Genomic DNA, 22022 nt, shown 5'->3' on the forward strand with positions numbered 1-22022 from the left:
CAGATTTTCTGGTGTTGACACAACACGTGAAGTAATTCAAGAACATGGTAGCTTTTTTTGTGAACACTGATTTGGGGTCACATTCTGTAATAAGCGAGTTAAAATGAGAGAATGGATGCATTAAAAGGACTACTGTTTTTCCCAGCTGGACAAATAGACAATTTTCCAACTTATTGTCATAATGCAAAAACAATGTATACAAAATAGAAAAATAACGGAACTGAGTGACATAGAATAATAATGTTAATATCATTTCATTTACAAGTAATTTTTAGTTAAAACTGAATTTTCAGCATTATAAGAATTATCTGATGTGATCATGTTGTTTTGATTAAAATGCAGACAAAATGTTAATTTCATGTATAATGGAATAAATGATTTCAAAATAAAGAATATCTGAGAGATTAAAACAAAGACTTTCTATGCCCCTGGAATCTTCATGCAGACTATGCCTCTGGAATTTTCATGTAGACTATGCCCCTGGCATCTTCATACAGACTATGCCCCCTGCATCTTTATGTAGGCTATGCCCGTAGCATCTTCATGCAGACTATGCCGCTGACATCTTCATCCAGACTATGCCCCTGACATCTTCATGCAGACTATGCCCCTGACATCTTTGTGTAGGCTTTGCCCCTAACATCATCATACAAACTATGCCCCTGGCATCTTCATGCAGACTATTCCCCTGGCATCTTCATACAGACTATTCCCCTGGCATCTTCATGCAGACTATGCCCCTTACATCTTCATGTAGGCTATGCCACCTGCATCTTCATGTAGACTATGCTCCTGACATCTTCATGTAGACTATGCCCCCTGACATCTTCATGTAGACTATGCCCCTGACATCTTCATGTAGACTATGCCCCCTGACATCTTCATGTAGACTATGCCCCTGGAATCTTCATGTAGACTATGCCCCCTGCATCTTCATGCAGACTATGCCCCTGGCATCTTCATGTAGAATATGCCCCTGACATCTTCATGTAGATTATGCCCCTGACGTCTTCATGTAGACTATGCTCCTGGAATCTTCATGTATAATATGCCCCTGGCATCTTCATGTATAATATGCCCCTGGCATCTTCATGTAGAATATGCCCCTGACATCTTCATGTAGACTATGCCCCTGACATCTTCATGTAGACTATGCCCCTGACATCTTCATATAGACTATGCCCCCTGCATCTTCATGCAGACTATGCCCCCCTGCATTTTCATGCAGAATATGCCCCCTGCATCTTCATGCAGACTATGCCCCCTGCATCTTCATGTAGACTACTGTAAACGTATAGAAATTCATCGGTATGAAATTTCGTGGTTATATAAAAAACAACTAATTCGATGACACGTAATTTTGTGGATTTCAAATTTTCGGAGAAGACTGACCGTCATAATAATAAAACTTTTATTAAAACAACTAGAATAATAATGAAGCATAATCTGCAAATCTGTGTTGACAGCAAGACTTGAGGTTAATGTGCACTGAAGCATGTAAGTGTTGCTGATAATTGTCGATAAGAGCGATAAAGCGATGCACTTGTGGGTCCCCGCTCGCTAATTGCCATCAATGTTGTTTTGACAATATTTGCAATTCTCAGCGCAATCGGTCCCCTAGTAGTAACAATTGAGTAATAAGGTCCCCAAAATACACGTGTGATAATCTTTATTACTCTTTTAACTTTAATTGGCACTTATTGAAATATGTGATAAATCTGCAAACTGCTAATTTGACGACGTCACGTAAAAGTGAACAATCCTTGATGTACAGTTTTAATACCGTGCTTGATTTAATAAGTATTATTACCCAAACACCTTTCAAGAAAACAACATATTGCATTAACTAGCATATCTCAATCAAACAATCTCTGTATCAAAATACTACTTAAGTGAAGTAACTATTACAAAAAAAACAAATATCTAGGATAACGGACATCAAAAGAAAATGATGGAAATGACATTCGGAAATGACCTATTTCGGATTAAAAATGTATAAATAATCGTTGGTTCTTGAATTCGTGGTTCAGCGGACCAACGAAATCCACGAAAATTCATACCACACGAAATTTAATGGTTTCACAGTATGCCCCCTTCATCTTCATGTAGACTATGCCTCTTACATCTTCATGTAGACTATGCCCCTGGCATCTTCATGTAGACTTTACCCCTGGAATCTTCATGTAGACTATGCCCCCTGCATCTTCATATAGACTATGCCTCTGACATCTTCATGTAGACTATACCCCTGGCATCTTCATGTAGACTATGCCCCTGTCATCATCATGTAGACTATGCCCCTGTCATTTTCATGCAGACTATGTCCCTGGCATCTTCATACAGACTATGCCCCTGGCATCTTCATGTAGACTATGACCCTGTCATCTTCATGTAGACTATGCCCCTGGCATCTTCATGTTGACTATGCCCTTGTCATCCTTATGCAGACTATGCCCCTGGCATCTTCATGTAGACTATGCCCCTGAAATCTTTATGTAGACTATGCCCCTGGCATCTTCATGCAGACTATGCCCCTAGCATCTTCATGCAGACTATGCCCCTGGCATCTTCATGCAAACTATGCCCCTGGCATCTTCATGTTGACTAAGCCCCTGGTATCTTCATGCAGACTATGCCCCTGTCATCTTCATGCAGACTATGAAACTGGCATCTTCATGTAGACTATGCCCCTGGCATCTTCATGTAGACTATGCCCCCTTGCATCTTTATATAGACTATGTCCCTGACATATTCATATAGACTATGCCCCTGGCATCTTCATGTAGACTATGCCCCTGGCATCTTCATGTAGACTATGACCCTGGCATCTTCATATAGACTATGCCCCTGGCATCTTCATGCAGACTATGCCCCTGGCATCTTCATGCAGACTATGCCCCTGGCATCTTCATCCAGACTTTGCCCCTGGCATCTTCATGCAGACTATGCCCCTGACCTCTAAGTGTAGACTATGCCCCTGGCATCTTCATGCAGACTATGCCCCTGGCATCTTCATGCAGACTATGCCCCTGGCATCGTCATGCAGACTATGCCCCTGGCATCTTCATGCAGACTATGCCCCTGGCATCTTCATGTAGAATATGCCCCTGGCATCTTCATGCAGACTATGCCCCTGGCATCTTCATGCAGACTATGCCCCTGGCATCTTCATCCAGACTTTGCCCCTGGCATCTTCATGCAGACTATGCCCCTGACCTCTAAATGTAGACTATGCCCCTGGCATCTTCATGCAGACTATGCCCCTGGCATTAATGTAGACTATGCCCCTTGCATCTTCATGCAGACTATGCCCCTGGCATCTTCATGTAGACTATGGCCCTGACATCTTCATGTAGACTATGACCCTGTCATATTCATACAGACTATGCCCCTGGCATCTTCATGCAGACTATGCCCCTGGCTTCTTCATGTAGGCTATGCCCCTGGCATCTGCATGTGGACTATGTCCCTGGCATCTGCATGTGGACTATGTCCCTGGCATCTTCATGTAGACTATGCCCCTGGCATCTTCATGTGGACTATGCCCCTGGCATCTTCATGTGGACTATGCCCCTGGCATCTTCATGCAGACTATGCCCCTGGCATCTTCATGTAGACTATGACCCTGTCATCTTCATGCAGACTATGCCACTGGCATCTTCATGTAGTCTATGCCCCTGGTATCTTCATGAAGACTATGCCCATGTAATCTTCATGTAGACTATGACCCTGTCATTTTCATGCAGACTATGCCCCTGGCACCTTCATGCAAACTATGCCCCTGGCATTATCATGTAGACTATGCCCCTTGCATCTTCATGTAGACTATGCCCCCTTCATCTTCATATAGACTATGCCCCTGGCATCTTCATGTGGACTATGTCCCTGGCATCGTCATGTAGACTATACCCCTGGCATCTTCATGTAGACTATGCCCCTGGCATCTTTATGTAGACTATGCCCCTGGCATCTTCATGTAGACTAGACCCCTGACATTTTCATGTAGACTATGCCCCTAGCATCTTCATGTAGACTATGCCCCTGTCATCTTAATGCAGACTATGCCCCTGGCAATTTCATGCAGAATATGCCCCTGGCATCTTCATGTAGACTTTACCCCTGTCATCTTCATGCAGACTAAGCCCCTGGCATCTTCATGCAGACTATGCCCCTGGCATCTTCATGTAGACTATGCCCCTGGCATCTTCATGTAGACTATGCCCCTGACATCTTCATGTAGACTATGCCCCTGGCATCTTCATGTAGACTATGCCCCTGTCAACTTAATGCAGACTATGCCCCTGTAATCTTCATGCAGACTATGCCCCTGGCATCTTCACGTAGACTATGACCCTGTCATCTTCATGCAGACTATGCCCCTGGCATCTTCATGCAGACTATGCCCCTGGCATCTTCACGTAGACTATGACCCTGTCATCTTCATGCAGACTATGCCCCTGTAATCTTCATGCAGACTATGCCCCTGGCATCTTCACGTAGACTATGACCCTGTCATCTTCATGTAGACTATGACCCTGTCATCTTCATGCAGAATATGACCCTGGCATCTTCATGTAGGCTATGCCCCTGGCATCATCATGCAGACTATGCCCCTGACATCTTCATGTAGACTATGCCCCTGGAAACTTCATGTAGACTATGACCCTGTCATCTTCATGCAGACTATGCCCCTGTCATCTTCATGCAGACTATGCCCCTGGCATCTTCATGTAGGCTATGCCCCTGGCATCTGCATGTGGACTATGTCCTTGGCATCTTCATGTTGACTATGACCCTGACATCTTCATGTGGACTATGACCTTGGCATCTTCATGTGGACTATGCCCCTGGCATCTTTATGCAGACTATGCCCCTGGCATCTTCATGTATACTATGACCCTGCCATCTTCATGCAGACTATGCACCTGGCATCTACATGTAGACTATGCCACTGGCATCTTCATGCAGACTATGCCAATGGCATCTTCATGTAGACCAGCCCCTGGCATCTTCATGTAGACTATGACCCTGTCATCTTCATGCAGACTATGCCCCTGGCATCTTCATGCAGACTATGCCCCTGGCATCTTCATGTAGGCTTTGCCTCTGGAATTTTCATGTAGACTATGCCCCTGGCCTCTTCATGTAGACTATGCCCCTGACATCTTCATGTAGACTATGCCCCTTGCATCTTCATGTAGGCTATGCCTCTGGCATGTTAGTGTAGACTATGCCTCTGGCATCTTTATGTATACTATGCCCCTGGCATCTTTATGTAGACTATACCCCTGTCATCTTCATTTAGACTATGCCCCTGGCATCTTCATGTAGACTATGCCTCTGGCATCTTCATGCAGACTATGCCCATGACATCGTCATGTAGACTATGCCCCTGACATCTTCATGTAGACTATGCCATTGGCATCTTCATGTAGACAATGCCCCTGACATCTTCATGTAGACTATGCCCCTGGCATCTTCATATTGCCTATGCTCCTGACATCTTCATGCAGACTATGTCCCTGGCATATTCATGTAGACTATGGCACTGGCATCTTCATGCTGACTATGCCCCTGGCATCTTCATGCTGAAGGCATTAAGTATTTGTCATGTCTGTCTGTCCATGACAGATCAAGTTGATTAAAAAATTTCTTTGACAACATTTCCACCTGAACCGCATTTTTAAAAAACAGATTTTAATACAACTTTACAAGAACAATGATTGGGCGATCTTCTTTCAGTGTTTCTAGTTTGCAATGTTATCCATAGTACGGCTTGGATATTTAATGTTTATCCATTTACAATACATTTTGAAGTGGTAAAAAAATGTGTGGCTAAATCCGCTTCTATTATTACTTTAGGAAATTCATGTATGTTTTATGGTAATAATGCTTGTATTTTGAAAGCATTCTAGATCTGTTATTGTATTATAAACATGCACCCCTTCGAAGAAGAGGGTGTATATTGTTTTGCTGGATGGCGGTCAGTCGGTTAGTCTGTCGGTTGACCATCTCTTTTCTGTTCAATTTTCGTCTACAAATTCACAAATTGGCTTGAAACTTCACATGTGCACTGGCCTTGGAAGTAGATGACTACTATTAAAATAGGACCGCGGAGCTTTAGTTATTTATTATAATGGCACTTGTATCTTTTGTATAACCTGAAAAACCACACATAAATAACTGTTTTATCTTTCAAATTCATCAATACTAGTTTAGATAACTGCAGTGTGTTTATGAACAAACATCATATTTTTAACAATGAGTAGTTTTTATTCTTATTGAATTAACAATATCATTGTATGACAATTGGTTTAATATAATCATTCTGCAGGTGTGTCCCAAATCATATTTACATTCATTCACAATTATTATATCAGACCTTGTGTGTGATATATTAAAAGTAACAAAAAAATTATTAAGTTTACCAATTAACAGAAACTACAGATGATCCTATAAAAATAGGTGAAATGGAATGTAAACTGTTTGTTGCAGGAGCTGTGTTAATCTCTACTCATGTGGTTCCCTGTATTTCAGCTCGCTACCAGCAGTTACAAACAGAGTATCTGGAAGCGGCACGCACCCTGCAGGACCAGAAGGCACTCATCTCACAGCTGGAGGATGACCTGCGCCGTGTCAACGCCGTTTCGGCCATGTTTAGGGGCCAGGGAGAGGGAACTGAGTCTGTCACGCCAACGGCTGAGATGATGGCTGAGGCTGTGAAGGAGATGTCGTCTGCTGGTATGATGAAAATGCGAATAGTAACTTCATATCCAGTTGTTAACACAGATATGGCGATAATTAAAAGCCGACAATTTACATTTTAATATATAAATTAATTGCAATAAAAAAATTATTCTGAAAGTTATTTATAATTTTCACTGTTTCACTTTTAAAATATGTCATTATTTTGTGGTAGTGATATTATTGTTTCGCTTATTTCTCAGTAGTTTATTGATTTTAATCTACTCTTAATCATAGAAAATAAACCAATAAATATTCTTTTTTAGTTGGAAAAAAATAATTTGTTCACATATTCCTTTGTCTACAAAAAGAATGCAAACATAAGCCATAGAATCTGCCTTGCAAATGGGATATCCTAGGTTTCATTTTCAGTCAAGGAGTGTTCTCAGTCTATCCATATCCTGTGCCGACCATGTTTTATGTCAATAGAAGTAGCAGTCATTAAAATAGTTATTTCACCATATTCATGAAACTGTAAGATAACACCTGTTACATGTTCTCCTTTAACTGATACTGTCCTGCTGTTTGTCTGCCAGTTTACACCCCCCAGTCCATGGATGGAGGCAAATCAGCTGCAGACTCTCTGCTTCCCATAGTCCAGAGTCAGCGGGAGAGGTACCGGATCAGAGCCCAAGAATTGGAGGCCGTAAGCATGCTCATTCTGTATTATTTTGTTTATATACATAATCTGCATCTGAAACATATTTCAATATGAATTTGATATGATCAACGCTGCTTGTTACATCACTGCTGACACAATTGTTTCTTATTACCATAACCAAACCAACCATGTTATTATCCCCCGCCATAGGCTGAGGGATATTGTTTTTTATGTCCCCGGTAGGGTGGCATATAGCAGTTGAACTGTCCGTCAGTCAGTGTGTCTGTCTGTAGTCCAAAAAAAACACTTTAACGTTGACCATAACTTTTGCATTATTCAAGATAGAAACATGATATTTGGCATGCATGTGCATCTCACGGAGCTGCACATTTTGAGTGATGAAAGGTGAAGGTCAAGGTCATCCTTCAAGGTCAAATGTCTAATATATGGCGTCTGTCCGTTCGTCCAAAAACTTTAACATTCGCCATTGCTTTTTCACTATTGAAGATAGCAACTTGATATTTGGCATGCATGTGTATCTCATGGAGCTGAACATTTTGAGTGGTGAAAGGTGAAGGTCAAGGTCAACCTTCAAGGTCAAATGTCAAATATATGGCGTCTGTCCGTCCGAAAACTTTAACATTGGCCATAACTTTTTCAATATTGAAGATAGCAACTTGATATTTGGCATGCATGTGCATCTCACGGAGCTGCACCTTTTGAATGGTGAAAGGTGAAGGTCAAAGTCATCCTTCAAGGTCAAATGTCTAGAATATGGGGTCTGTCCGTCCGTCCAAAAACTTTAACATTGGCCATAACGTTTTCACTATTGAAGATAGCAACTTGATATTTGGCATGCATGTGTATCTAATGGAGCTGAACATTTTGAGTGGCGAAAGATGAAGGTCAAGGTCATCCTTCAAGGTCAAATGTCAAATATATGGCGTCTGTCCATCCGAAAACTTTAACATTGGCTATAACTTTTTCAATTTTGGAGATAACAACTTGATATTTGGCATGCATGTGTATCTCATGAAGCTGCACATTTTGAGTGGTGGAAGTTCAAGGTCAATGTAATCCTTCAAGGTCAAGGTAATCCTTCAAGGTCAAAGGTCAAAAAAATAAATTAATTCAAAGCGGTGTTCACATGAAGCTGCACTTTGTGAGTGGTGGAAGTTCAAGGTCAAGGTCATTCTTCAAGGTCAAGGTCGTCCTTCAAGGTCAAGGTAATCCTTCAAGGTCAAAGGTTAGCAACAACAAAAAATTCAAAGCGGCGTTCTCATGAAGCTGCACATTGTGAGTGGTGCAAGTTCAAGGTCATCAGTCAAGGTCGTTCTTTAAGGTCAAAGGTCAACAAAAAACAAATTCAAAGCGGCGTTCTCATGAAGGTGCACATTGTGAGTGGTGGAAGTTCAAGGTCAAGGTCATCCTTCAAGGTCAAGGTCATCCTTCAAGGTCAAAATTCAACAAAATAATTTTTTTCAAAGCGACATTCTCATGAAGCTGCACATTGTGAGTGGTGGAAGTTCAAGGTCAAGTCATCCTTCACGGTCAAGGTCATCCTTTAAGGTAAAAAAAAATAAATCAAAGCGGCGTTCTCATGAAGCTGCACATTGTAAGTGATGGAAGTTCAAGGTCATCTTTCAAGGTCATCCTTCAAGGTCAAAGGTAAAAAAAAAATTAATTCAAAGCGGTGTTCTCATGAAGCTGCACATTGTGAGTGGTGGAAGTTCAAGGTCAAGGTCAAAAAATATTATTTCATGTGGGGCAATAGGGTGCATTGTGTTTCTGACACACACATCTCTTGTTGTTTTGGCGTTGTCCGTCTTTCCGTCCTTCTGTCCGTCCGTCTTTTCGTCCTTTGTCTGTCAGTCCGGCACTTTAATGTTCGGAGCCATATCTTGGAATTGTTTTGGAGGATTTCATTGAAACTTGGTATGAGTATATATATGGATAAGAGGATGATGCACGCCAAATGGCATTGTACACTTCCTGTTAATAACGGAGTTATGGTCCTTTGTATCTTGAAAAAATGCTCTTTTGTGTCCGGAGCCATATTTTGGAAGTGCTTTGGCGGATTTCATTGAAACTTGGTATGAGTATATATATGGATAAGAGGATGATGCACGCCAAATGGCATTGTACACCATTGGATAATAACAGGGTTATGGCCTTTTGTATCTTGAACAAACGCTTTTTGTGTGTGTCAGGAGCCATATCTTGGAAGTGCTTTGACGGATTTCATTGAAACTTGGTATGAGTATATATATTGATAAGACGATGATGCACGTTGGCGTTGTCCATCCATCCAGAAAACTTTTGTGTCCAGAAGTATATTGGTGTGGGATATCAATTCAACAAATTTGCTTGTTCAATCTCTTTTTAACCCATTTATGTGTAGTGGATTCTCCCATCCGTCTAAATTGGATCAATTTATTTCCATAATTAGGGATGTCTAGTATACTTATTTCTATATTTAGAATATTTTTAACAGAAATTCCTTTAAGCAAATAGTGCTGACCCTGATGAGATCATGCAGCGTCTCATCTGGGTCTACGCTGTTTGCCAAGGCCTTTTTTCTAGACGCTAGGCATAAATGGGTTAATTTTGACATTGACCTAATGTTTTCATGCCCAGTACTGTAGGAAGTAAAATTGCTAATAACTCTGTAGTCATGTACTCACATCATATAGCACAAGCAAATATTTAGATGATTTTTGTGGCCTTTGTTGATATGTACTTCTATTTCATGTTTTGTATTAGAACAAATATTTGTGTGAGTGATGAAGCCAATGGTGAAAAATTATATTTTTCTATGAAGATGAGTGGAATTACATGTTTGATTATTCACTGAAAACATGCCTTGTTTTTACCGGTATATGCTTGAGGTATAGAAAGCAATAACTATGACCACATCTGTACGAGGTCTAGTCAAATATGCCTCGAAATAAAATTTAATTGCAAAAAAGTTGAGATATCACCTATTTTCAATAAAAGAAAGGCAGCTAATTTGTTACACATGTAAAAGTGTTAAGTATTGTTTAATATTGTTGATACATGCAATGTAAGTGAATTGTAACCCATGTGATTCCAGCAAACCATTGGTCAGCAACAGCAGGTAACCCTGCTGCAGAATGAGATTGACAAACTGCGCTCCGACAACGTGAAACTCTACGAGAAAGTACGCTACCTGCAGTCAGCTGGATACGCACAGAAGGTAGGTCCAGTTTGAGAAGATGAATCGAGATGAATACAAAATTATTGTATTTGTGCTGGTTTAGTCCTATTCATTTGCCAATTTAATAAAAACCTTATATTTTCTTATCCTTTTTTTGGTTTTATGTTTGTTGAATAATTGACTTATGCTTGTTTTTTTCTTGTTTGTTTTCTTGAGTACAAAACAATAAGAACAGGTCAGTCTTACAAATATCATTTATATCAGTTTTAATTCAATTTCAAACTACCAAGCTTTGCCAGGTAGCCCAGTTGATAGAGTGCTGGACTGTCATGTATGGGTTGTGAGTTGAAATCTCAGCCTAGAAAGTAAATGCTAAAGGTCATTTGTAATTCAATATTTATTATGCTGTTTACATCCTATTTCTGATTCAAACATAGCATTTATCAGCTACAGGCATAAGTAGGAGCATCTAGTACAGGTTATAAATGACTAGGATTGACCCGATTTTTCCAGGAAAAGTTTAGTAGTTAACTGACCAATAATATATGACTGTCAAGCATGGCCAACATTCCCAACAAACAATATTCGCTACTTACACGTGTTCACATCTTCAGTCTGGTGGCCACCATGAGGATGGGACAATGACCAAGTACTCAACCCAGTACGAGGAAAGACTCGACCCCTTCTCTTCTTTCAGCAGAAAGGTATGTAAGCTATACAATTTTGCGTCTCATTATGCAAGCTAATTTTAAATTCCAATGTATTCACAGTAAGGCATACAAAATAGTTTCATCATTAGGTGTTTGCTAATTTCATTCTAACACCAACCTCAATTCAACACAGTGCCACATACCGTGAAACCATTTAATTTGTTCGGCATGAAATTTTTGTAGTTTAAAAAAATGAAAATTTTGTAAAATCTTAAATTTGCTCATTTTTGATTTTGAAAAAATATTTGCGTAAGTCATTTGTGTTAATTGGGAGAGGGGTCACTCAGGAATTACTTTAAGGAGTTGGGCCCAGTTTATCACATGCCAATTAATTAGTCCTTTGTTATAAGTTTATCATTTTTTGGCTTTACAGTATTGTAATTTTCTCAGTCAATTAATTATTGACTAAACAAAAGTGTTAGACTAGCTCTTGTTGTTTAGTAAGCTACAACATTCTTTGCAATATCTTATATTTCCTGTGTAATTCTTTGTGCCATGTTGCTCAAATGACTTTAACTTGTTGTTAATATAGGAGAAAGTCAAGCGCTACATGAATCTCAAGCCCTATGACAAGATCACCCTCAGTATGGTAAGGAAAACAAACCAATCAGTTTTCTGTAAGACCTGCTTCATACGGATCCTGCCTAATGTTGGGTGTGTTAGACTGAATGTGGATCCTACTTAATGTGGGATGTGGAGACTGAATGTGTATCCTGCTTTATGTGGGATGTTAGAGACTGAATGTGGATCCTGCTTAATGTGGGATGTTGGAGACTGAATGTGGATCCTGCTTAATGTGGGATGTTGGAGACTGAAAGTGGATCCTGCTTAATGTGGGATGTTGTAGACTGAATGTGGATCCTGCTTAATGTGGGATGATGGAGACTGAATGTGGATCCTGCTTAATGTGGGATGTTGGAGACTGAATGTGTATCCTGCTTAATGTGGGATATTGGAGACTGAATGTGTATCCTGCTTAATGTGGGATGTTGGAGACTGAAATTGGGTCCTGCTTCATGTGGGATGTTGGAGACTGGATGGTAAATCCTGCTTAATGTGGGATATTGGAGACAGAATGTGGATCCTGCTATATGTGGGATGTAGGAGACTGAAATTGGATCCTGCTTAATGTGGGTTGTCAAAGACTGAATGTGGATCAGGTTTAATGTAGGATGTTGGAGACTAGATGTGGTTCCTGCTGAATGTGGGATGTAAGGGACTGAATTTATATCTTTTTAATATGAGATGTTGGAGACTTGATGTGGGTCTTGCTTAATGTGGGATGTTAGAGACTGAATGTGGATCCCGCTTAATGTGGGATGTTAGAGACTTGATGTGGGTCCTGGTTAATGTGGGATGTTAGAGACTGAATGTGGGTCCTTCTTAATGTGGGATGTTGGAGACTGAATGTAGATCCTGCTTAATGGGGGATGTTGGTAACTGGATGTGGGTCCTGCTTAATGTGGGATGTTGGGGTCTGAATTTAGATCCATCTTAATAAGAAATGTTAGAGACTGAATGTTGATTCTGCTAAAAGTGGGATGAATATGCATCCTGCTTAATGTGGGATATTGGAGACTGGATGTGGATCCTGTTTAATGATGGATGTTGGAGACTGAATGTTGATTCTGCTAAATGTGGGATGTTAAAGACTGAATGAGATTTTATGTGGGATGTTGGAGACTGAATGTGGATTCTGCTTAATAGGGATGTTGGAGACTGAATGTGTTTTGTTTAATGTGGGATATTGGAGACTGAATTTGGATCCTGCTTAATGTAAGATGTGGTAGACTGAATGTGGATCCTGGCTTATGTGTGATGTCAGAGACTGAGTGTGGATCCTGCGTAATGATGGATGTTGGAGATTGAATATGGATCCTGCTAGATGTGAGATGTTGGAGACTGAATGTGGGTCCTGCATAATGTGGGATGTCGGAGACTGAATGTGGATCCTGGCTTATGTGGGATGTCAGAGACTGAATGTGGATCCTGCTTAATGTGGGATGTTGGAGACTGAAAGTGGATCCTGCTTAATGTGGGATGTGGAGACTGAATGTGTATCCTGCTTAATGTGGGATGTTTGAGACTGAATGTGCATCCTGATTAATGTGGGATGTTGGAGACTGAATGTGGATCCTGCTTAATTTGGGATGTTGGAGACTGAATGTGCATCCTGCTTAATGTGGGATGTTGGAGACTGAATGTGGATCCTGCTTAATGTGGGATGTTGGAGACTGGATGGTGGATCCTGCTTAATGTGGGATGTTGGAGACTGGATGTGGATCCTGCTTAATGTGGGATGTTTGAGACTGGATGTGGATCCTGCTTAATGTGGGATGTTGGAGACTGAATGTGGATCCTGCTTAATGTGGGATATTGGAGACCGGATGGTGAATCCTGCTTTATGTGGGATGTTGGAGACTGGATGGTGAATCCTGCTTAATGTGGGATGTTGGAGACTGGATGTGGATCCTGCTTATTGTGGGATGTTGGAGACTGAATGTGGATCCTGCTTAATGTGGGATGTTGGAGACTGGATGGTGAATCCTGCTTAATGTGGGATGTTGGAGACTGAATGTGGATTCTGCTTAATGTGGGATGTTGGAGACTGAATGTGGGTCCTGCATAATGTGGGATGTTGGAGAATGAGTGTGGATCCTGGCTTATGTGAGATGTCAGAGACTGAAAATGGATCCTGCTTAATGTGGGATGTTGGAGACTGAAAGTGGATCCTGCTCAATGTGGGATGTGGAGACTGAATGTGGATCCTAATTAATGTGGGATGTTTGAGACTGAATGTGGATCCTGCTTAATTTGGGATGTTGGAGACTGAATGTGGATCCTGCTTAATGTAGGATGTTGGAGACTCTATGTGGATCCTGCTTAATGTGGGATGTTGGAGACTGAATATGGATCCTGCTTAATGTGGGATGTTGGAGACTGGATGGTGAATCCTGCTTAATGTGGGATGTTGGAGACTGAATGTGGATCCTGCTTAATGTGGGATGTTGGAGACTGAATGTGGATCCTGCTTAATGTGGGATGTTGGAGACTGAATGGTGAATCCTGCTTATTGTGTGATGCTTGTGACTGAATGTGGATACTTCTGAAGCAGAGGTGTTGAAGACTAGATATTGATCCTTCTAAATGTGGGATGTTTTGGACATTTGTACATGATGTCTAGTATGTCAATGCTTGTCAAGGATGTCCAGTCTTCAAACACATATCAATGATGTCTATTTTGTAAATAATTGAGTTTGATGTCTAATGCATGCTATGAAGTTAAATTCTGCTGTTTTAATTAGCAAGTTAAAGTAGTGGCACTCAGCTATGAGTAGTGAATCTGAACTTACAAAATATACATAACTTATGGGTGCTTTATACGTATTAAGACCTATTCTCTACAATTATTAGCAATAAGATAAACCTAACAAATCTAGATCAGTTTAATCTAGAGGTTTTCTAGTGTGCATAGTTCTGTTTATTTTAGGGCAAGTTCATCTTGGGCAACAAGACGGCACGGGCGTTTGCTTTCTTCTACACAGTCATCCTGCACTCTCTTATCTTTGTGGTATGTACAAGGAGAAACAGCTTTTATAAACAGGATATTTGTCAAAAATACTTTTTAAATAATGTAGTTTTGTTAACATTTATCAATTAAACGTTATTAAATAATAAACAGCAAATAACTGGCAAACAGTAATTAAAGTTATGCAAGCTTAATTTCTCAAATAATACTGTATTGTATTCATTTTCTTTATAAGTGTTGATAAACATGAATAATTTTATGGCAGTTTTTGAAAGGTTTTAAGTCCAAAATACTAGCAATTAAAGCTGGTCAAAATAATGCATGTTGTTGTAAACAATATAGGGAAGTCATATTCCTTATTTGAGTCAGTTGAAGGGAGATGATGTCATTGTTAGGAAAATGTTTCAGTGTGGGTTGACAGTATAAAAATAGCAGTTTAGCGTCAGAAGAATTGTAAATTTGTCAGTAAATTTAGAACATTTTTGTCAGTTAAATGTATTTGCAATGTCTATTAGAGAGGCTACTCTATTTCAATGTCTATTATAGAGGCTACTCTATTGCAATGTCTATTAGAGAGGCTACTCTATTGCAATGTGTATTAGAGAGGCTACTCTATTGCAATGTCTATTAGAGATGCTACTCTATTGTCAGTTAAATGTATTTGCAATGTCTATTAGAGAGGCTACTCTATTGTCAGTTAAATGTATTTGCAATGTCTATTAGAGAGGCTACTCTATTGCAATGTCTATTAGAGAGGCTACTCTATTGCTACTCTATTGCTACTCTATTGCAATGTCTATTAGAGAGGCTACTCTATTGCAATGTGTATTAGAGAGGCTACTCTATTGCAATGTCTATTAGAGATGCTACTCTATTGTCAGTTAAATGTATTTGCAATGTCTATATAGAGAGGCTACTCTATTGTCAGTTAAATGTATTTGCAATGTCTATATAGAGAGGCTACTCTATTGTCAGTTAAATGTATTTGCAATGTCTATTAGAGAGGCTACTCTATTGCAATGTCTAGAGAGGCTACTTTATTGCAATGTCTTTTAGAGAGGCTACTCTATTTCAATGTCTATTAGAGAGGCTACTCTATTGCAATGTCTGTTAGAGAGGCTACTCTATTGTCAGTTTAATGTATTTGCAATGTCTATTAGACAGGCTACTCTATTGCAATGTCTATTAGAGAGGCTACTCTATTGCAATGTCTATTAGAGAGGCTACTCTATTGCAATGTCTATTAGAGAGGCTACTCTATTGTCAGTTAAATGTATTTTTAATGTCTATTAGAGAGGCTACTCTATTGCAATGTCTATTAGAGGCTACTCTATTGCAATGTCTATTAGAGGCTACTCTATTGCAATGTCTATTAGAGAGGCTACTCTATTGTCAGTTAAATGTATTTGAAATGTCTATTAGAGAGGCTACTCTATAGTCAATCAAATGTATTTGCAATGTCTATTAGAGAGGCTACTCTGTTGGCAGTTGAATGTATTTGCAATGTCTATTAGAGAGGCTACTCTATTGCAGGTTCTGTACAAGCTGGCTCACACGATGTCTGTGACCAGGGATAAGTCGCTGGATTGTCACGAACAGTATGTGTGGTTCTCCTTTTTTTAGCTCACCTGAGCACAACGTGCTCATGGTGAGCTTTTGTGATCGCCTTTTGTCCGTCGTGCGTTGTCCGTTGTCAACATGTTGCCTTGTGAACACTCTAGAGGCCACATTTATTGTCTGATCTTCATGAAACTTGGTCAGAATATTTGTCCCATTGATACCTCAACTGAGTTTGAAACTGGGTCATGCTGGGTCAAAAACTAGGTCACTAGGTAAAATAAAAGAAAAACCTTGTGAACACTGTAGAAGTCACATTTGATGCCAAATCTTCATGTAAGTTTGTCAAAATGTTTGTCTAAATGATATGTTGGTTGAGTTCAAAAATGGTTCTGGACCGTTGAAAAACATGGCCTCCAGGGGGCGGGGCAGTATTCCTTATATGGCTATAGAGAAACCTTGTGAACACTCTAGAAGTAACAATTTTTGCCCAATCATCATGAAACTTGGTCAAAACATTGGTTTTATTGATATCTCGGACGAGTTCGAAAATGGTCCAGATTGGTGAAAAAACATGGCCGCCAGGGGGCGGGACAATTTTCTCTATATGTATACAGTGAAAACATGTGAACACTCTAGAAGTCACAATTTTGGTCCAATCTTCATGAAATTTGGTCAGAATATGTGTTTTCTGGATATGAAGGTTGAGTTCAAAAATGGTTCGGATCGGTAAAAAAACATGGCCGCCAGGGGTGGGGGTAATTTTCCTTATATTTATATAGTAAAAAAAGCTTGTGAACACTCATTTTTTGCCTAATCTTCATAAAATTTGTTCCAAATATCGATTTTATAGATATCTCGGACGAGTTCGAAAATGGTCATGATGGGTGAAAAAACATGACTGCCAAGGGGCAGGGCATTTTTCCTTATTTGGCTAAATATGGCTATAGTAAAATCTTGTTAACACACAAGAGGCCACATTTATTTCTGATCTTCATGAAACGTGGTTAGAAGGTTCATCCCAATAATATCTTGGACAAGTCCGAAAATGATGCCGGTTGGTTGAAAAACATGGCTGCCAGGGGGCGGGGCATTTTCCTTATATGGCTATAGTAAAACCTTGTTAACACTATAGAGGCCACATTTATTTTCCGATCTTCATGAAACTTGGTCAGAAGATATGTCCCAATAATATCTTGTTATCTCAGTTGTGCGACTTTGGGCCTTTCAGGCCCTCTAATTTCGCTAATCTATCCAACATATTCAGTTCATCACTTACACCAAGCTGGTAGCTCGGCTATCTCAGCTAGTAGAGCCATGGGCTACCAGCCTGATATTGTTAGTTCAATGTGCGTCCCAGCCACATAAACTGTGTAGGGATTGGCCCGGAAAATGTTTGAATGGCTGTACTCTCCCTAATTTTGATTCAAGTGAGCAGTTGTGTATTGCTGGTGTCAGTATAAGCACAAAGTACTAGTAAACCAGCTTATCGAGGAAATGTTTGGGGTACAAAATCGCCTTGTTATGACATAATTAAAAACTATTTAAACAACAAAATGGTTATTGAATATGGAAGAATTAAAGTCAACCAACATCATTTATGTCACATTGCCCCTTTGCTTTAGAAAATGCTAAAGGGACTTGATCATTGAAAAGAGCTCCAAAGAGAGCAATGTCTGTAACAAAAAATTGACAAAATAATCATGAGATATAATAACAGACACTGCTCTTTACACATACATGTAATAAGATAATAATTTATGAATTTTTAGATAAAAGTCATTATTAAATATGGGGCCTGTTCGTTTTGCACATTTTATGTTTACATTCTGACATAAACATATTGAGTGTTCCATATACTTCTAGGTGGGAAAGAGTAAATTAATACGCATGATGGCACAGTTTGTAAAAGTGATGTCCGCTGTCATTCCTTTGCATAGGTTTTAAGTAATGCCATCAAGATTTTACTTTTTTTCTTACTTTTTACTGATTAGTTTCTATTAAAGTTTTCATTTTGCATTTGATTTACACAAAGAATATACTTTTGTTAAGTGCATTTATTAAAAAGTGCAAATTGGGTCAATTTCACATTTATTCTATTGTGCTTGTAAGAGATCTATTTTTTTTTTCATTTTCGAAAGCTCTCGATTCTTCAAAAACATATACTATTGATACTTACAAACAGAGTATACCTTCTCAATTAACTCCGGTGGCATACCAATCTATTTATGAACAATACAAACAAGATGTGTTTGTGAAACACTATGTCCCCCTCCGTATATTTTATCTTGAATAGTGACCATGACCTTTCACCACTCAAAATGTGGAGCTCCATGAGATACACATGCATGAAAAATATAAAGTTGCTATCTTCAATATTGCAAAAATTATGGCCAATGTTAAAGTTTGACGCAAACCAACAAACAGACAAGGCAAAAACAATATGTCCCCCAGTATAGACTGGGGGACATAAAAATTATTACCAGATCAATTGCCCGTTATGATTTTACTGCTTTAGATGTGGTTTGTTTGTTTCAAAAAATGAAAATTGGGCCTTATGAATGTGCGTTGAGTATCTTCCCAGATTACACTGTGCACTGTACAGGATGATAATTGACGACACTCTCCATGCACCTAGATTACACTGTGCACTGTACAGGATGATAATTGACACTCTCCATGCACCTAGACTGTACAGGATGATAATTGACAACACTCTCCATGCACCTAGACTTTTTTTTATTTATTTTATTAAGAAAAGACTTCCTTCACACACAAATTTCTATGAAAGCAAAAGTGTCAAACCTGAATAGCCTGTGCCTAAAATATTTTATGCTCAAACAGAAAGCCATGCTTTCCCAGGGCTCTGCTGTATATAATAATCAGGAAGTTTTGTATACTACCTCTGGATTATCAAATCTCTATGCTTTCACTACAGGTTTGCAGAGCACATGTTGAAGGCCCATGGAGATGAGAAGTTTGTGCCTGCCCACAACCATCCATGACCTTGATGTGACCTTGGGATGACCTAGAGAGATTGGCCTCTAGAAACGAGATTGACAGTTGTTAGGAAGGATGAAATGATTTTATTATAGGGGAACTCTTAATTTTTAAACGTAATATATTTAAAGTAAAAAAAAACATCTTGCAAGAGAGAAAAATGGGTTTAAACTTTTTGTATTGGTTATTTACTAATAAATGTCATTAATTATTACATTTTGAAATAATTGTCTCGCTATTTAAATAATTCTGCATGATTTGAACATATAAAAATGGACTTCTTTTTTAATGTCAGCAGAAATGTCCAATATTTCAAACAAACACAAGAAAAATTCCTGTTACTAAGCACAAATATGTCAAAGCAAAACAACTCAACTAAGTTATTAGTTTTTGGAAGGTTACTATGAGGGAAAAAAATATGGTTCAAAAAATAAAAAAATGTACATATGGGATATTTTGAGATATGGGTTATTATATGATTCCTTGTTTTTTCTCCTTTACTTTCATTTTGACATAGTTATTCATAAAACATTAAATCCAAATAAATATTAGTTTGATGAACAGTTTAAAGTATTACATTGAATTCTGATCATAGTTGTAAATTTTATAAACTAGTAATTTTGACTTTTTTAATAAATACTACCGGTAATACAGTGAACTTCCTCTAAACCAAACACAAATTAGGGACCAAACAAGTTTTGGGTTTTGAGGGAGTTTGATTTTAATTAGAATTGTAGGTTAAATAAATAAAGAAGTATACTGCTTAAGAATTAATTCAGACATTGTATATTAAAATATCATTTCACGATATAGTGATTTTCAAAAGTTTTTATATTATTTTCAGAGAATTCAGGTATATCGAGTTTTGTTTTGAGGGAGTTCACTGTATTTCAATTTTTTTTCATTGCCAGTTTGTTTTCCTTTGGCAAAAGAAACTTGTTATTGTTGACCTCTCATTGAATTTTTTGCCTTTTCGTGACTTTTTGTTTAACTAACAAGGGGGTGATTGAAAATGGGGTGATTGAAAATGGGCTCATAATTATGTACAGGCTTAATAAATTGTATAATCACATGGTTTGTGTTGCATTATACTTTGAATGTACCATTCTACAAATAACAAATAGTTGTGTGGAATCATGTATGACAAAGCTATTGTCAAGCAACATGGTCCCCTACCGGCTCCACCATTGTCAGAAATTCCACCATTTTCAGAATTATTATTTTTTTGGTTGCCATAGCAACCACAATTTTTGACGTAGGAACAAAATGAAATGACGTGCATAATGTCCATATTGCCATCTATCCATTTTCCAAGTTTCATGAAAAAATATTAAGAACTTTAAAGTAATCGCAGGATCCAGAAAACCACCATTTTCAGCAGTATTTCTAGTCTATTTGTTGCCATAGCAACCAGAATTGTTGACGTAGGAACAAAATGAAATGACGTGCATAATGTCCATATTGCCATTAATCCATGTTCCAAGTTTCATGAAAAAATATTAAGAACTTTCAAAGTTATCGCAGGATCCAGAAAAGTGTGACGGACGGACAGACAGACAGACGGAGCGCAAACCATAAGTCCCCTCCGGTGAAACCGGTAGGGGACATTAATTGACATAGAGAATTCTAGGTTAGAGTTGAATACAAAAGTTAATTGAATTTGATAAAAACATTTAACCATGAGCCTTGGCAAGTTGTTGAGATTTGGCTACTGTTTCAAGTCTTCATGCTGAGCAAAAACTTATCCACTTTGCCACCTACCTGGTATTTTATTCACTTTTTGTGTCTTGTTCTGTGAAAATTGGGCAAAATGCATGTGCGTAAAGTACATCCCAGATTAGCCTGTGCAGTGTGCACAGGCTAATCAAGGATGACACCATATCATTAATGATATTTTTCGTTTAAAGGAAATCGCTTTTAACAGAAAATCTTTAAGCAGAAGTGTCGCACTGCACATGCTAATCTAGGACGACACTACGCAAATGCATTATGCCCAGTTTTCTCAGAACAAGACACTTTCTATTTTGACCTTTATATGTCTCCCTTAAACTGGGTTCCCACTGCCTATCAGATAAACTCGATCAAGCCCGACCAAGCGGTCGGGTACTGGTCTGGTTTGGTCGGCATGACTGGTCGGGGGCGGTCGGCATTGATCGGGCTTCCTGATATTTTTTTACTTGTCTAGAAATATCGAGTAGCGGTCGAGTAGGAAATGGATCGAGAAGCGCTCGGGAAGTGGTCGTGTATTAGTCAAGTAGAAGATCGAGTTGATCGTGAAGCAATCGTGTGGAGATCAAATTGACATTTTTTGCACGATCTGAACTCGATCCGCTCGACTTCTGCCCGATTTATTTTAGATCGCAACATGATCCACTCGACCTCTATTCGATTTGATGTACATATTTACTAGACTGCTACCCGACGGCTACTCTACCGTACAAGATCAAACCCCGATTGCTATTCGACCATTCACGAGTTCATGTAACTATAACAAAACTCACGTGCAAACGTCGTGCTTGTCTCTCATAACCTTCTTAGAATCGGACGAGTAAACATCCAAAGATGCCAAGAAAGGGTAAAAAGGCGACTGATACTGCTAAAACTAGTAACACTTGTGGTAAATGTACAGTCGCTGAGACTGAAGTAACTGTATCCCCACAGGAAGAGAGGAATGATCCACCTACACCTCCAATTGAGCTAGTA

General features: G+C 39.1%; 1 protein-coding gene across 1 annotated transcript in view; it reads left to right on the forward strand.

The window, feature by feature from the left end:
* The window catches only part of LOC127837709 (protein CASP-like), a 149619-nt gene extending 129228 nt beyond the window's left edge, over positions 1 to 20391 (forward strand). The window contains exons 12-19 of the mRNA XM_052365033.1: positions 6538 to 6741; positions 7281 to 7390; positions 10440 to 10562; positions 11138 to 11227; positions 11766 to 11822; positions 14724 to 14804; positions 16296 to 16360; positions 19258 to 20391. Coding sequence (XP_052220993.1) covers positions 6538 to 6741; positions 7281 to 7390; positions 10440 to 10562; positions 11138 to 11227; positions 11766 to 11822; positions 14724 to 14804; positions 16296 to 16360; positions 19258 to 19324 — 797 coding nt within the window. The 3' untranslated portion in view covers positions 19325 to 20391. The remainder of the gene's footprint in view (positions 1 to 6537; positions 6742 to 7280; positions 7391 to 10439; positions 10563 to 11137; positions 11228 to 11765; positions 11823 to 14723; positions 14805 to 16295; positions 16361 to 19257) is intronic.
* The last annotated feature ends 1631 nt before the right edge of the window (positions 20392 to 22022 follow it).

The sequence above is a fragment of the Dreissena polymorpha genome, chromosome 1 (assembly GCF_020536995.1).
Source record: "Dreissena polymorpha isolate Duluth1 chromosome 1, UMN_Dpol_1.0, whole genome shotgun sequence".
In the NCBI taxonomy this organism is placed as follows: Eukaryota; Metazoa; Mollusca; class Bivalvia; order Myida; family Dreissenidae; genus Dreissena; species Dreissena polymorpha.